The 15,611-nt window shown below is 57.7% G+C and overlaps 1 protein-coding gene across 1 annotated transcript in view; it reads left to right on the forward strand.

Moving 5' to 3' along the window:
• Nucleotides 1–369: 369 nt before the first annotated feature.
• Nucleotides 370–15,611, forward strand: part of PEPD (peptidase D) — a 109,037-nt gene continuing 93,795 nt past the window's right edge. The window contains exons 1-3 of the mRNA XM_059381494.1: nucleotides 370–475; nucleotides 6,633–6,816; nucleotides 8,821–8,948. Coding sequence (XP_059237477.1) covers nucleotides 459–475; nucleotides 6,633–6,816; nucleotides 8,821–8,948 — 329 coding nt within the window. The 5' untranslated portion in view covers nucleotides 370–458. The remainder of the gene's footprint in view (nucleotides 476–6,632; nucleotides 6,817–8,820; nucleotides 8,949–15,611) is intronic.

A 15,611-nucleotide genomic window follows, 5' to 3' on the forward strand; every position in this document is an offset into this window, starting at 1 on the left:
CAGGACTTAACTTCCCAGTCACATACCGGAGGCCCTGCAGGAGCTGACCCTTACTTCCCTCTGAGGTCTTACCTCTCACTCCCACACCTCTCTCCTGGACACTGAACTTTTTGGTTACTCCGATAGCCCCGGCCTTTGCTCAAGTCATTTCCCTTCCTCAGCTACAGCTGCCCCGCCCCTAGATTGGGTCAAAGGCTCTCCCCATCCCCCGCCCTGGGTTTCCTCCCCAGGGAGCAGGGTTGAGAGGAGGTCTCCAAGGCCTGGGGAAACCCCTTTACTGTGGAAGGCCTCTGTCCCTGACTCGGGCCCCAAGAGTAGGACTCCGGTCCTCGCCGAGTTGGACGCGAGAGGGGGCGGGGCATGGGCGTCCGGCCCCGCCCCGCCCCCGCCTCCCGCAATGGGGACCCGGCCGGGCTCAGCTGATGCCTCACTTCACGTGACGCGGGCTCTGGGCGAACATGGCGGCGGCCACCGGGTGAGTGCTGCTCGCGTCCCTGGCCGTTGGCCGGGGGCGCGGAGAGGGGGCCTGGGTCTCCGGGCTGATAGCCCCTGCCGGCGGCCCGCGGCCCGGCTGGTCGTGCTGTGTGGCCGCGGGCAGCGCGCTTCGTAGCGTGGGGCGGGCATCCGAGCGCGCTCCGAGTCAGGGGCAGCTGAGCTCCCCTCTCCGCTGCCCGGTGGTCCTCGGGGCCATCCTGGCGCTCAGGCCCCACCCGCGCGCGTGGCCGAGGTGGGGGCTCGGACCTGCAGGCGCGTTCACGGCCACGCCTCTCAGATGGGCAGACGCGTTGCTGGTTGCCGGGGAAGGAGCGCTCCCCGGAGGAGGCGGTTTCTGAGATGGGCTCGGAATCCCTTCCCCAGCGGGGCACTTCCCCACTTCCTTCAGGGCCCAAACGTCACCTCAGAGCAGCCTTCCCTCTGTACCTGTCCTACGTTTTGTAGTCCTTATCACCATCTGATAAACTATATAGTGCTGTTATTTTACTTGTTTCTTGTCTTCTCATTTGGGATGTAAGGTCAGGGTCTTTCTCTCGTTCACTCCTGGGCCTCACTGGTAAGTGCCTTGCACAGAGTAGGCGCTTCCAGAGTCCTGCTGCATGAAAGAATGGGTGAATAGTTTGGGTGGCAGGAAGTGTGGACAGATGGGTTCACCGAAGCGTTGGGGAAAGTGCCCTGGAGGAGGGAACATCTGAGCAAAGAGTGAGTGACAAAGGTTGAGAGTTAAGACTGTGCTGGGGATGGGGGAGAGTGGGGTGCATCCTTGTGCTGGAGGGTGTGGTGTTCCAGTTGACTTGTCCAGACTTTGTCCTGAGGGGCTGAAGCCATCCACGGGTTTTAATCTAATCAGACGTGCTCTTTGGACAGTTGCTTCCCTGGGTTGTGTGTGAGTTCAAGGGGAGGCCCAGTGATGGGTATGACTTATGGGCATGGTGGTGCTGGGGGCTAGGAGGGAAAGTGGTAGAGAGGGGCACTGCTCCAGATGCCAGGCTGGGGACTGGGATTAGAATGATGGAAGCAGTGGGCTGACTGCATTTCTCTTTTGGGGAGGTGGGAAGATTGGAAACAGAACAGGGTTGAGAGAGCTTAGGACATAGAGATCAAACCTTTAGCGGGCACCTGCTATATTTCAGGATCAGTACTGGGCCTACCCTTAGGTGCTCACAGGCCACTGGGGCAGAAGCACACACGGCGCATGCCGTCCACCTGTCTGCCTCTGGTCTTGGTGTGCTCCATGGAAGGGCATGGATCCTGAGCTCAGGGGAGAGTGTGGGTAGACTTCAATTCCTGGATGACATGTGTGCCAGTCCTTGGGTGCCCCTCAGGCAGAGACAGAGAGAAAGACAGCCATTTGGAGTCAGGACCAAGCCTGGAAAGGGGCAGAGAGAGCAAGAGGTATAGGCCAGTGCCCAGATAAAGGTCTGTTGTCTTTATATCTGGGCCAGCCAGGTGGTCACAGAGAGTTCCAGGGGCTTCATTTGGGTTCAGGGTTCCATACTGGCCTCCTGCTCTCCTGAAGGCACAGAGGAGCCAGGCTCCTTGTTTGGATTGGGGTGAGCCTGGACCTGGCTCAAATCCTGGAAGGACGGTTCTTCCAGCAAAGTTGATCCTCTGGAGCCAAGGGGGGAGGCAAGAGGAGGAGACACAGAGTGACAGAATTCTTGGAGAGGTACACTACACTATTGGAGATGTGGGTGGCGAGGGGGACAGAATTCTGCATAGGATGAGGAAACTCTTTTAATTTTTATTTATTTATTTTTTTATTTTTTAACTGAAAGGCTCCCAGGGAACTGCTCCACAAAGGGTCTTTGCCAACAAGGAAATGCAGGTGAACTGCCCTGGGTGTGAACCCGTTGGGTCATAGGTCATAATAAAGTCAGCGTTTTTCGGGAGAGAAAGTAAAGTGAGGAGTCAAGTTCAGGATCAGAGCCTGTCCCCACCCTGATGTGAACCTTGTGCTCCTGGGGAAGAGGTGTCAGGCCGACCCTGGTGGATGGGTAAGGGTGGGTCTGTTAGAGTCAGGCTGGCCGCTGAGTGCCCCTTTGCCCTCTCCAGCCCCTTTCCAGGCTTGATCCTGACTCCATATGGTTGTCTTTCTCTCTGTCTCTGTGTGTGCTTAGCGCCCCCGCGCCCCCGACCCTTCCAGCCAGAGTGAGTGGGTTGCCCTTGCTGATAGTCAGCTAGTGGGTTTGATGCCTGGCCCAACCCGGAGGCTGAGGGTGAGGAAGCAGGAGGTGCTCAGCTGGCCTTTCTTGCTGGGAGCTTAGCAGCGGGGCCCCCTCTAGAAGCGGCATCACATTCTGGTGCAGGGACCTCGTCCTTGTCTGTGCCATGGACCCCTTGTGTATTGGGGAGGCCTGGGCCCCGTCTCAACATGATGCTTTTAAATGCATAAAAGAAAACATGGAGGATTACAAGGAAAACCGATTGTATTAAAATACAGTTATCAAAATGTTAGTAAATTTACAGTATTGTGATAGATGTTATTAACCCATTAAGTTATAAAAGCAGCAGGCTTAATAACCACCTTAGTTTTGAAGCAGTGGTGAACAAGAGTGACATTTTGAGCTACTGTGACATCAGTAACCTGATAGGAAAATGCCTGTGATTGTTCTTGGTGACAGGTTCATACATTGTTGATACTGTGAATCGGAAAATGCATATTGGGATGAAGGTTCGAGCCCATAAAAATATCATTTTTTCCCATCCAAGTAGATGGAATCCCTCAGTTCTATGTGTGAATTCCCACGGGCCTTGGGTGCGAGCCCTGCATGTGACCATAGGAGAGGAGGGGGTGCTCAGCCCTGGTTTGGGGGGGGACAGGAATGGATTGCAGGGGCAGCAACATCACACTTTCCCTGAGGCCAGCCCCTCTCCCGGTCACCAGCTGCTGCCTGGGCCCTGGCGGTTTGTAGGGCTGGGCTGGCTTTGGGGTGGGACGGGGGGCTGGAGCTTGAGCTCTGGGTCTCCCTGGTGCCCAGAGCCGGTCTGCCAGCCCCTGCTGTCTTCCTCGGCCATTGCCTTATTTATGCCGGCACTTGGGGATGACCTGGCTTTTGCCTTCTACATTCTGGATGTCGGCGAGCCCAGTGGAAAGCAGGTGGAGATGTTTTATTGGTGCTGCTTCTGCTGAGCTTGCAGGAAGTCACTTTCACTGGCTCTGGGCCCAATCTTTTCTCACAGGATTGGCTTACACCCGGAGAAATCAAAGGGTGCATCTCTATGAACCTTGATTCTGGGGGTGCCCTGCCATAAGGAGTGACCGCAGCTCATCGGCCTGCCTGCACTGCTCTTCTGTGTTGTGGCTGAGCCCACAGGGGCCTGGGCAGTAGGGCAGATTTTCTTCATGGTAGTGGCTGACACTCTCAGAGAGGATTCTTAGCAAGTTTCCTGTTTTGATCTGGGCTGCTTGGCCCGTGGGCCAGAAGGTCACAGTCCAGGTGCCCTGAGACATGGAGGCCTCTCAGAAGGTTCTGGACAAGTGGAAGCCCAGCCCTTGTGAGAGCCCTCCTAGTGGGGGCATGGTGGCAGGCCGGGGGAGCTGGTGTCTGGTGTGTTTAAGGAGAGAGGGTCAGGGAGAGGGGTGAGGAGTGGTGGGGGGCGAGGTGGGCAGGGCTAGGGGTGGGTGCGGGTTGGAATCGGGCCCTTGCAGCCAGTTGGCTACGGAGTCTGCAGGCATCTGGCAGGTTTGGCCAGAGCCACCTGCTGTGGTGCCTTGGCCCCTCCACCCCTGGGGAGTGTGCGGTGACAAGGTTCTCCCCGGGCCACCCCCTCCATGGACTTTGCTGAGTGAGGGGAAAACCGCGGGGATGCTGGGGGCTGCACTTTCGGTTCCTGCGTACACGGCCAGCTGGACGCAGGGACGCAGGCATGTTTATGAGCTGCCACCTCTGCCCTTTGATCTTTGGAGCTGAGCGCAGCAGAAAAGGGGCCCAGCCCCAAGGGAGTGCTGGCCCCTGTCCAGCCTCTCTGGGAGGGTGAATGGCAGCCCATGTCCAGGGACCCGGGCGTTCTGGTCCCACAGATGTACATGGGGTGTGTGTGAGCCGTCCACCCTTTCTGGCCAGGCTGGGCCCCAGGGTTCAGCTTCCTGCTGCACTGGAGCTGATGTGGCAATTTCTGGCCAGCACAGCTGTGTGGGTAACCCCACATTGTGACAGTTGTCCACTCAGCAAGTATTTATCCAGTACATGCCATGTGCCGAGCAGAGTGCTAGGCACCGGGGCAGCAGTGACCAGAGCAGAACCAGATCTGTGTCCGTGGGCTTGACAGTCTTGTGTGCGGAGGCAGCCCCTGCAGTGAGCACCAGCGAACACAGGCTGTGTCTACGTTAGAAGGTGTTTGTGTCACTTCGGCCAGGGACCTGCCAGAGCCTCACTTGAAGGGGTGATGAGAGTTTACCGCAGGGTCAGTTTACAGTGCTGCGGGCAGGTTCAGGGGACCTCGGAGAGAAGAGGCAGCAAGCTGGCCAGGAGCCAGTGAAGGCGGTGCTGGGAGAAGGGAGGCCTGGGAGCTGTGGCCCTGAGGGGTGGGTCCACCAGCTGTCAGGTTCCAGGTTCCACCAGGGAGGGAGCAAGGAATGGATTCCCTGTCGTCCCTCCACCCTCTGGTCTCCTGCCCTGCCTCCCAGTGGCTGAATCACCTGGAGCCTTATTGAAGTGCTGGGGGGCTTGACCGGAGAGCCCGGGGCCTGCTTGACAGGAGGTGAGGTCCCTGCCCTCCTAAGGTTACATTTTCCCTGGGGGAAGCAGGAGCAGGTAATAAATGACGTTATGCAGTACTGTGTGCCCTAGAGCGGAGTGAAGGGAACAGGGGATAAGGTTGGGACAGAGTACTGGTAAGCGTCTGGGGAGAGCGGCCATTTCTGCAGAGACGTAGATAAAGAGCTGGGATGCCCCTGCAGGCAAAGGTTAGATCCCCTCAGTGCCCGGTAGCTGTCTTCCAAGTGCACTTGACAGCTGAGGGCAGCAGGCAGGGGAGGGTCTGCACAGATCTGCATTGTAATGGGTCCTTCTAGGTGGGTACAGAAGAGGTTGTGGGGGGAAGCTAGGACCAAAGAGATCCTGGAGGGTTCCCTGTGATTGTCCAGGCCGGAGATGGGGATCCCCCAACTGGAGGAGGCGCTCAGGAGGGAGGGAGCCTGAGCATGGCTGGGGGCTGTGGAAAGAGTGGTCCCTAGGGTCCTCGGTGCCCAGAGGCTGGGTGAGGAGTGGGAAGCCAGTGTGGATGGGGAGTGTGGGGGTCACTGGGGCCTGGCAGGGGCTCAAGTGCGGGAAGGGGTGGGCCGAAGCACAAGGTGGCGATTGAGGAGAGCATGGGCTGCTGGGGCACCAGAACATCAGGCTTGAGCGACTCTGCAGAGATTACTTTCTTAAAGGGTAGTGAGAAATCAACTCCTGGAAGTGTGTGGCAGTCAAGGAAAGCATTTTTGTTTATTATGAGGGTGAGGTTCCTGTCCGTTGGAGGTGAGGAGTGAACCGTGATGCTGGAGCGACCTGGGAATAGACATGGGATGCAGGGTGCGGAAGCAGGCAGGCCTTGGGGGGTGGGTGCCCGGTAAGCTGTTTTCTTGGTGTAAAGGAAACTGGGGTGGGGAGAGATGCCCACCTGCTCTCCGGTGACATCTGTCCTCTAGGACGGCACTCCTATGGCTGCCACTGCCTGGTCCATCTCACCATGGTCCCCTTAGCACAGACTCGCTTCAGGTCCTGATACTAGGTGTCCTGTCCTGGGCTGCCGGGTCTGAGAGAAGACAGCATCATGTAGGCTCGAGGGCAGGGATCCCATGTTGTCTGGGCCAGATCAAAGATCACAGATCCTTCTTGCATGGATGGTAAGTTCCTTGAGACCATTGCAGGCTTTCCCTCCAGGGGCCTGACTTGCCCACTGGTGAAGCAGAAGCAGCTTTCTGTCATCCCCACTCTGGGTCCAGGGCTTGGGGACAGTTGAGGAGAGTGGGGTCTACGAGGCCCTGGCAGCCCAGAGAGGGGCTATTTCTGGGCCAAGCAGGTTGAGCTTGGATGAGGGGGGGTCCCCCAGCAGGCTTGGCCCTCTGGTCACCTCAGGCTACAGGCGGTGGATGGGCTTGGTGGCGCTAACAGGAGCCCATGTGGCGACTTTTGCTTATGTCTTTGCAGACCCTCGTTCTGGCTGGGGAATGAGACCCTGAAGGTGCCCCTGGCGCTCTTCGCCCTGAACAGGCAACGCCTGTGTGAGCGGCTGCGCAAGAACCCGGCCGTGCAGGCCGGCGCCGTCGTGCTGCTGCAGGGCGGGGAGGACACCCAGCGCTACTGCACTGACACCGGCATCCTCTTCCGCCAGGTGAGCCTGCCTTCCTGCCTTCCTGCACCTTCAGCTGCGCCCCAGGCCTCTGGTGGTCTGTCCACCCTCCCCCAGCATCGGACTTGGTGGGCCTTGGGAAGCTTTACCCGCAAGGGGACCCTGGAGAGGCTCTCAGAGGGCAGGCCAAGGCCTGGCACCTGGGGAGCCCTGACTCTGGAGGGGTAGAGCCCTCCTAGCTGTGGATGGGGGAGGAGCTGATGCCAGCCAGTCTCAGCTCTTAGTCAGAATACAGAAAAATGACATTCCTGGGGGAGCAAGCAGGCAGGAAGTCTTCATGGAAGAGGCGGTATTTGGAATGGGCTCTGAAGGCCAGGATGAATTCTCACGAGTGCGTTTGAGAGTGGGTGTTGCAGGCTTGGGGGGTGGTGTCCACAGGAGTGAGTGGTAAGGGGGTGGGCTGGGCAGAGGTGCAGATGGGAAGGCCTGACTTCCTGGGGCCAGATTCTGCCTGCAGCAGGGAAGACACGGGCCGCAGCGGACCGGGAGGAGACATGGGAATGGGGTGCTGGGCAGGAGTGGGAGGCCCTCACATTCATCCCAGCTTGGCCATTGTTGTCTCTATGACCCTCCCTGGGCTTCAGTGTCCTTGCCCGGGAAGTAGACTAGGGATGCCTTGAGGTTCTGGAACCCTGTGTGGTAGAGGGTGGCTTAGCTGCTAGAAGCCAGCCCAGATGTGGTGGCCTTGGCTGAGAATCGTAGGCATCATTCAGTTTCCAGGAGCAGGAGCAAGGACCCTCAACAGAGGAACTCACCCAGAAAACCAGAGAGGCCCTGAGCTGGCTCCACTCTCATTGATCCCAGCTCTGCACCCACTTTACAGATGGTGAAACCGAGCCTCAGAGAGGAGCCGGCATTGCCAGAGGGGGAGCTGGCATTATTTAGAATCCCAACTCTGGACTCTAAGGATAGGGCTCTGCTCCCTGCCATGCCCAGAGCTGGTGGGGTTCTACCCTGGGAATTCTGTATCCTCCTTGGGGGCAGCAGAGCCTCGGGGACATGGCCGTCTGGCATCCAGGCCAGGAGGAGGCAGGGAAATGTGAAGGGGACCCAACTGTGGAGGGACAGCAAGATGTGGCCTCCACAGAGGGCTGTGTTGTCATCCCCCATAGGGCACAAACGGGCTGTCAGCTGCTGAGAGTGATTGCAGTGAATTTTGCCGAAAGTGGCTCCCCCTGGAAAGTTTCCCTATGCCACATTCTTGCAGCTGCAAGCTTATAGTCCCCTGGTTTCTAGAGACGTGGAGGTCTCAGTAAGTCTTTTCTGACTAGTCTTGATGCTTCCCGAAGTTTACGTATTCTGTGGTTTAAAAAGCGATCTCCTAAATTCAGCCCTTGGCTGCCTTACTGCTGTTATGCAAGGTTAATTTTAGAAGAGATCCTCCTCCGCTTCATACCTTTATAAGATTATTTGAGCTCAGTGTTTATTGCTAAACACTGAAGTCATCAGCTGCCCCAGGGGTGGGAGAAGGAAGGAAGAAGTTCTAAATGGAAGAATCCATTTCCGTGCAGATGTCTGGCCTGGGTGTCTAAGTCAAGGTGGTGTCTTGCCTACCTTCGGGTATGGGGGCAGCAGAGAGGCTCAGGTAGGGCTGTGCCGGGCCTGTGGTTTGCATGGGCACCCCTGTCCTAGTGTGCCCTGGGGTGCCCAGCCAGGGGCCTAAGGGGTGTGGGCAGAGAGGGGGTTGTGGGTGGGGCTTGGGCACACGCTGGACTGGGCATCCTCAGAGGAGGCTCAGAGCAGGGTGGGAGGAGCCAGCCAGGCTGCCCCATGCCAAATCCTGGAAGGGGTTGATGGACAGCCCACTGCTGGCATGGGGTGGGGGAGGCAGAGTGCACAGGTGGGGAACTAGATGAGGCTGGGAGGCAGGCTTTGAGAGCTAGGGGGCTTGAGCTGACTCGGGTGCTTGGTCTGACAGTCTCTCTCCTTGTGCCTCATGTTTTTGTTCTGCTGACCCGGTAATCAAGGTCCTTGTTCCCATCACAGGAGTCTTTCTTTCACTGGGCATTCGGTGTCACCGATCCAGGCTGCTACGGCACGATTGATGTCGGCACCGGGAAGTCGACCCTGTTTGTGCCCAGGCTTCCTGCCAGCTATGCCACCTGGATGGGAAAGTAAGGAGCAATCCGGGCCTATAACTGGGCCTGCTGACCATTGAGAGTGGGGGGGGGGGGGGGGGGCGGGGGGGGGCAAGGGGGGAAGGAGAAGGGGTAGGTGGGGCCATGTCTGTGGTGGCGTCCATTGACCGCCTGCTCAGGGGCAGAGGGTCAGAGCTGCAGCCACAGATTATGGTCATGTTTGTGTGGGGGTACACACACACACAAAAAAAATTTCAAGATTTGTTAATCTTGAAATTTTGGATTCACAGCTTTGTCAAAATGCCAGAGGCTTTGGTCCCAGTGGGCCATCCCTCCTGCGTGGCATCAGCGGCAGGTGGCCCCACCTTGGGTGTCATGGGGTTTGGCTTGGGTCAAAGAGGGCAGCCTGGGACCCTCCTCCAAGGCCCATCTCTCATGGGGCATTGCTGGATGCGTGCTGTGTGCCTGTTTCTGGCTCTGTCTCAGGATGTCCTGCCTCATTCAGCTTACCTGTGAGACAGGACGGTGGCTCTAGGATTGTGCTGTGGGAGGAGTGTGGCATGGGGGGCCTGGGATGTGCTTGGAGGCATCCTCCCCATCGTCCACTGCACCTGCCAGCTCCAGGGCTCTTGGCCGTGTCTGCCCCTCATGGGAGCCATCCTGCCTGCTGCGACGTGCCTAGGCAGAAGCCATATTTAACCACGGCTGCTCGAGGCCCTTGGGATCCTGGTAAATGTTCCTCACCTTCGGCGTGTCATTTCTGCCTGGAGAATGATTCTTCCGGGCTAATGTCTAAATTGCAGCCCTTGCTGCCTGGAGTCCCTCAGCCCCCCTTACCAGGGCCTGTGGCTACTTTAGGGACCTATTCCGTGCAGAGGGCCAGACTAGGGCCTCCCCCCCCGATCCCTTGAGTGCAAACTCCAGAGCCCCCTTTGTTGGCCTGAGAGGTACCTCTTCTGTTGTCTTGGGGCAAGGGGTTCAGGCTCACAAGGTGATAACAGTTCTGCTTTGAGGCCTTCCGGCCATGGGCCATCGGCTTCACCGTGAAGACAGCTTGAAGCAGAACTGACAGCAGAAGAGAAGTGGGCTGTGCTTCCCCTGGGTGTGTTTTCCTGTTTGGCCCTGGGGAAGGAGGGTGGGAAGTGGGCATGCCTGACCCAGCTGGCCATTGGAGGGCATGCTGGGCACCTAGGTTTTGGCCTTCTCAGAGGCCCTGGGGCAGGTGGATGAAACAGGTCCCTGCTGTAATGAGCAGGTCTCCACAGCCTTCATGCCTGCGTGAGGGCGAACACTAGAAGGTTGTGCTGCCTTCTTCCCGAGGGACGGGGCGGTGTGTTGGACAAGGTGAGCCCAGTGAGAGCCCCCAGAGGCTCCACACCACCCAGCCCTGGGTAAGGGTAAGAAGTGGGGTGCAGAATGGGAGGCTGGTCACCGCAGGTGTCTGCTCTGTCCTCCTGCCCTCTCTGCCCACTTTACCGTGGAGTCTTTTACCTGCAGAGACACTGGCCTCAGGCTTGGCCCTGGCAGGCCCTCCTCAGTGCATTTTTCTGGGACCCTTCTCCTGCAGGCCTGAAGATATGGGTGCTCATAGGGTGGTTTCATCCCCCCCAGCTCTTGCCCCCCGTCCTGTGGTAGCCCTGACGGTCAGCCTTTATCATCTTCCTGGTTGAATCCTTATGGCTTCTCTGCTTTAAAGAGGCACAGGTTCAGGATGGTGGCATGGCCTGTGCAGGTCACATGGGTCAGTCTTGCTGGAGGCTGGCTGGCTGGCGGGCATGGCCTCTTCCCAGAGAAGCTCTTGTCACTGTTGGGACCTCTGGTTCCTTATCTGTGGGACAGTGACAAGGCTGCTTGTGAGGCACCACCGGGGCTGTCATCATAGTGATGGGCACTGCAGGGATGGCTCACTCTGTGACACTGAAAGGTGGTGGTAAAGATGCCAGGGACAGGCAGCTTGTAATGTCCAAAAATGGCCCCAGCAACATTTGTGGCCATTCCCGATGGAGAGGTAGACTCCCCCCAACCCCCACCGCTCTCCCTGGGTTGGGACTTGGTGACTTGATGCATGAATGTGGCAGGGTCATCCTGTGGCTAGAACCCTGATTCTTTTTTATTTTTTTAAGTTTTTATTTATTTATTTGACCGAGAGAGAGGGAGAGAGAGATCATAAGTAGGCAGAGAAGCAGGCAGAGAGGAGGAGGGGGAAATAGGCCCCCTGCTGAGCAGACTTAGGTGGGGCTCGATCCCAGGACCCTGAGATCATGACCTGAGCTGAAGGCAGAGGCTTAACCTACTGAGCCACCCAGGTGCCCCTAGACCCCTGATTCTTGCTCATGGGACACCTGTCCCTGAACCCAGCTGCCATACTGTGAGGAAGCCCACACTTGCCCATGTAGGGGGACCTCGTGGATGGGAGCAGGGGCCCAGCTGACAGCCAGACCACCCACCAGAGTAGGTGACTCCAAGCCCCAGCCTTTGATTCCTCTTGCTGAGGTCCCAGACCTCTTAGAGCAGAAATAAGCTGTCCTTTCTGGGCTCTGTTCCAAGTCCGGACCTTTTGAGTCCTCGAACATGAAGAATGTCAGTATGGTTTGCCCCAAAACCCTGGTAACTGGTACAGCTGTGATGAGGAGTTTCCTGGTGAGAGTATATAGGTCTGGTCTCCATAAGAGAATTCTTCCAGAGCCCTTCCTGCATGCTCGGTGATCATAGAGCTGTGGTCTCTGCCCTGCTTGCTAGTGGCACGTTCCAGAAATAGCTGGGGCTCCAGAGCATGGGCAGCACCCGTGGTTTTGACCTGGCTGCCATCTGAGCTGCCCCGTGGCCCTGTCTGCTGGCTCTGAGGGTGCCAGTCCTGCGGGCAGAGGGGCTCCACAGCAGCCAAAGAGGGGCTCCATGTGGCATGGGTAGAGGGATAGGAGAGGGTCTGAGCAGGGCCTTGCTGGACTTTCTACCTGCAGATGGTGTGGGGAGGCTCCAAGCGCATCTTCCCTCTGTCTGCTGCTTTGTCTTGTGTCAGGTCGGGAGTGCCTGTCCTGGAGAGTGGACTTCCTCCAGGGCTGTGGGCGGAGAGGCCTTTCCCTGCCTTGGGGACTCCACCATCCAGTGGGAAAATCTGAGCAAATCTCACCATGTTTCCCCACAGCCACCATCTGGGGAGCCAAATGGCACTTGACTGGAGTGTTTAAAACCCAGGACCTGATTGGTCAGGGAACAGCTGTTAGCAGTTGGCTCTTCTGAAGCGCAATCCTCAGTAATACAGGAATACTATTCTGTGCTTTGACAGTGGCTGGTTTTCAGGGCCGCTCTTACAGGGGCACCTGGGTGGCTCAGTTGAGCGTCTGACTCCTGGTTTCGGCTCAGGTCATGATCTCAGGGTGGTAAGACGGAACCCTGTGTCACGCTCTGTGCTGAGTGGGCAATCTGCTTGAGATTCTCTCTCTCTGTCCCCCTTCCCCTGCTCGTGCACACACACACACACACACTCTCTCTCTCTCTCTCTCTCTCAAATAAATAAATAAATCTCCACCAAAAAAAGTTCTCCTTTAGTCTGGCCCTGCTTTTGCTGAGCCAGCTGATTGTGTAAGTGCGGACCTAAAGGCTCGCGTGACCTGTGAGTGTAGAGAAGGGTCTGCAGTGTGGGTCTCCCCTTTGGAGAGGCTCCGTGCTGGGCAGGCCAGAATGAGCAGGTCGGTCCCTTCCGGCTGCACAGCAGAGAGCTGGACCCTGGCCTCCTGCAGACCTGGCTCCCCACTGTGGCCACCTGGGCAGACCTTTCCTTCCTCTGCTCCGGTATGTCCTTCTCCTGGTCCCCGTGTCCCGAGCCTTTAGGAGAGAAGGCTTGGTTACAGAGGGGCAGTGGCGAAGGGGTTGGTTGTCTAGGGCTAGAGTTGGGGAGTTGCCAGATCTGATTGCGTGTGGCTGTTCCCAGACATTCTCGTGATCAATAGGGCTAGGGAGCGAGGCTGGTGAGATTACCTGGCCTTTGCAATCAAAACCCACCAGACTGAACATTTGACCTTCAGCTCCTCAGCTTCCTTTTGAGTCTCTATCTGATGGCTTTTGAAAATCCATCTGGCAGATACCGCAATCCAAAGTCGTCCGGGGAAACAGCACTCCCATCACTAGACCTGCCACTTCCTGCGTAAAGGGCAGGCCTCTGTTGTCAGGGCAGCGGACGCTGGGGGGGCCTGTTCCTCACCCGGGGCCTTTTTTGGGGCAGGAGTGTGGTAGCTCCTAATTTGTTTTCATTTGGAATCTGCTTGCAAAAGTCTGGTGCCTTTGGATGTGAGTGCTTCCCGTCATTTTTTGTTAGAATCCGGCTCAGCTGATGGCAGCTTTGGCTACTGGGGTGCCTGGGCTCCTGGGAGTGGGCAGGGAATTGTCTCTGAGTCTCAGTACGGGGCGGCTTCAGAGCCCATAGAGGGTGAGTGAATTTGCGCCAAGTTGGGGGAACCTCCTAGAACCTTTGCATCTTGACTATGTTCTGCCCTTATCCCTGACTGAGACTGTGGGCTCAAAATATGAGATGGGATGCCTGATGTGGTGGGCTTTGCTGGGAGGAGCGTGCTTATCCTAATGAGGGCACTGCCCAGGAGTGAGTTTCTCTGGGGCTGAGGCCCTGAGCTGGTGTATGTGTGTGTGTGCACCTGAGTGTGCACCAGCATGCATGCCGGGTGTAGTGTGGGTACATGTATGGTGTGTGTGTGTTGGGCGTAGGGTGTGCACGTGGCGTGGAGTGTGTGTGTAGAGCGGGTACGTGGGGTGCAGAGTGGGATGCGGTGTTGTGTATGGTCTGGCACTCCGTGTGCACGTGTGCATGTATGTGTCCAGGTACCCCAGACCAGGCTGCCTCAGCTGCCCGTGGCCTCGCCCTGGCTCCCTCTGTCTGCAGGGAGGGCTGGTGGGGCGCCAAGGAAGGGGCAGGCCTTCCTGAGGAGGGCCGAGGGAGTCCCTTTGGGTCCTCCTGCTGGAGGTTCTGGAGGATCCTGGCCTCCCTAGCGGGGCAGGTGCCGGCATCCTCAGCCCTGCTCCCGGGGCTCTGGCTCTGCTGACCACAGGCCTCCTTCCTCTGGCCTCCTGAGCCCTGGTGCTCCCCCCCCATGCCCCCTCCCTCATGGGCGTGGTCATCAGGGTCAGTCACCTGCGTTGCTTTTGAAAGATCTGTGTTGCTCTGACCAGGGCCTTGGTTCCCGAAGTGGTTGCCGACCTCTGTTCTAGAGTGAGCGCGGCGTTGTGCCGGGAGCGGAATGAGAGGCAGTGGTGCTGTGTGCAGCTGAAGGCAGACTCTGGCTGCTGGAAATTGATGGTGACTGCTGTAATTTGGTCCTCTTATTTATTCATTAACCGCACACAGGTGGGCAGTTGGCCGGCAGGACCTGTGCTTGGCAATTTCATATTCTCGAGGGCTCTGTGGTGTGCGTACCGCACGCATTCCTTTAATGTCTCCTTCCCACAGGAGGCCCTGCACAGGGGCTGCTACTCACTGTGTCGACCCTGACCCTGAGTTCCGGGAAAGACCTCCTCTAAGTCATGCTTGGCCCAGCTGCTCATGGCGAAGGCACAGACACCTTTGAGTGGGGCGCTCTCTCCTCTCTCTTCCCTTCATAGGGAGGATTTTTGAGCTGGGGCCGGCTTCCCCTCTGACCTGCTCTTCCCTGGTCCAGTGGCTTTGTCTGGGTCTCCCGTATGGTGGGATCTGGCATGAGCTCCCCTGCTGGACCCCAGACTCCACGCAGGGCGGGGTGCAAGCCCTCCACGTGGTTGCCACCAGCCTGGCTCTTGGTGGGTCTATCTGTGCCCTGTGACCTCTCCTGCTGGTTCTGTAGGCTCTCGTGGGCATGTTGCCCCTTCCTTGGATCAACCCTGCCAGATCATGGCTGCTGAGCCGCTGGTGGCTGGCTTAGCCCTTCAGGTGATGTTTAAATTATTTTTACTATAATTAGCCCCCAAACATGAAAAATAAGCAGTATTCAAACTGAATTATCTGTGTCCTTAAGGAAAGAATGGCACGCAGAGTGCCAGAAAAGGTGCTTGCAGCTCTTCAGATCGTATCTGTCAAGCAGTCATTCTGTTGAGAACCAGGCCTGTGGTAGTTGGGTGGCTTTGGCCCTCGTGGCTCAGCAGGTGCTCTGGACTGTGTCCATCGATCTCTTTGAGGAGGGCACAGGGCACGTGGTGGGGCTGGCACCCGCCCTCGCTTCCTCCCAGATAATCCAGGTGGCAGCAGCAGGCTCTCCTGTGATTTGGCTGGCGCTGGCTGCTTCTTAGCTCCTGTGGCAAGTGGATGGTTTGTGGCTGGCAGGCCAGGGGTGGACAGGTGAGTGCGCAGCCCCAGGGCCACCTGCAGGTCACAGCCACCTCGCGTTGGCCTCCCCTTTACCCCTCCTCCTCCCATCTCCTCTGGTGCCATATTGTGAAGACCTCAGGCTGAGTACACGGAGATGTTCCCGGGTCTCAAGTCTAGGTCTGCGAGACTCAAGTCTAGGCTCACCGAGACTCCTAGGCAGGGCAGGTAGGCATACGTGCCCTGAGGTGGTGGCTGAGATGTCGTTCCCCCACCCCCTGTAGGAAGCATCCCTCATAAGCAGGTCCTTGGCACATCTCAAATCTTCTGGGAGTTTGCTATGGACACTTGTCACAGCTATGAGCTATGACGGGACGAGGGGCCAGAGGAAGGTTGGGAACCCGCTGGGGATG

This window comes from Mustela nigripes, chromosome 17 (genome assembly GCF_022355385.1).
Source record: "Mustela nigripes isolate SB6536 chromosome 17, MUSNIG.SB6536, whole genome shotgun sequence".
NCBI lineage: Eukaryota > Metazoa > Chordata > Mammalia > Carnivora > Mustelidae > Mustela > Mustela nigripes.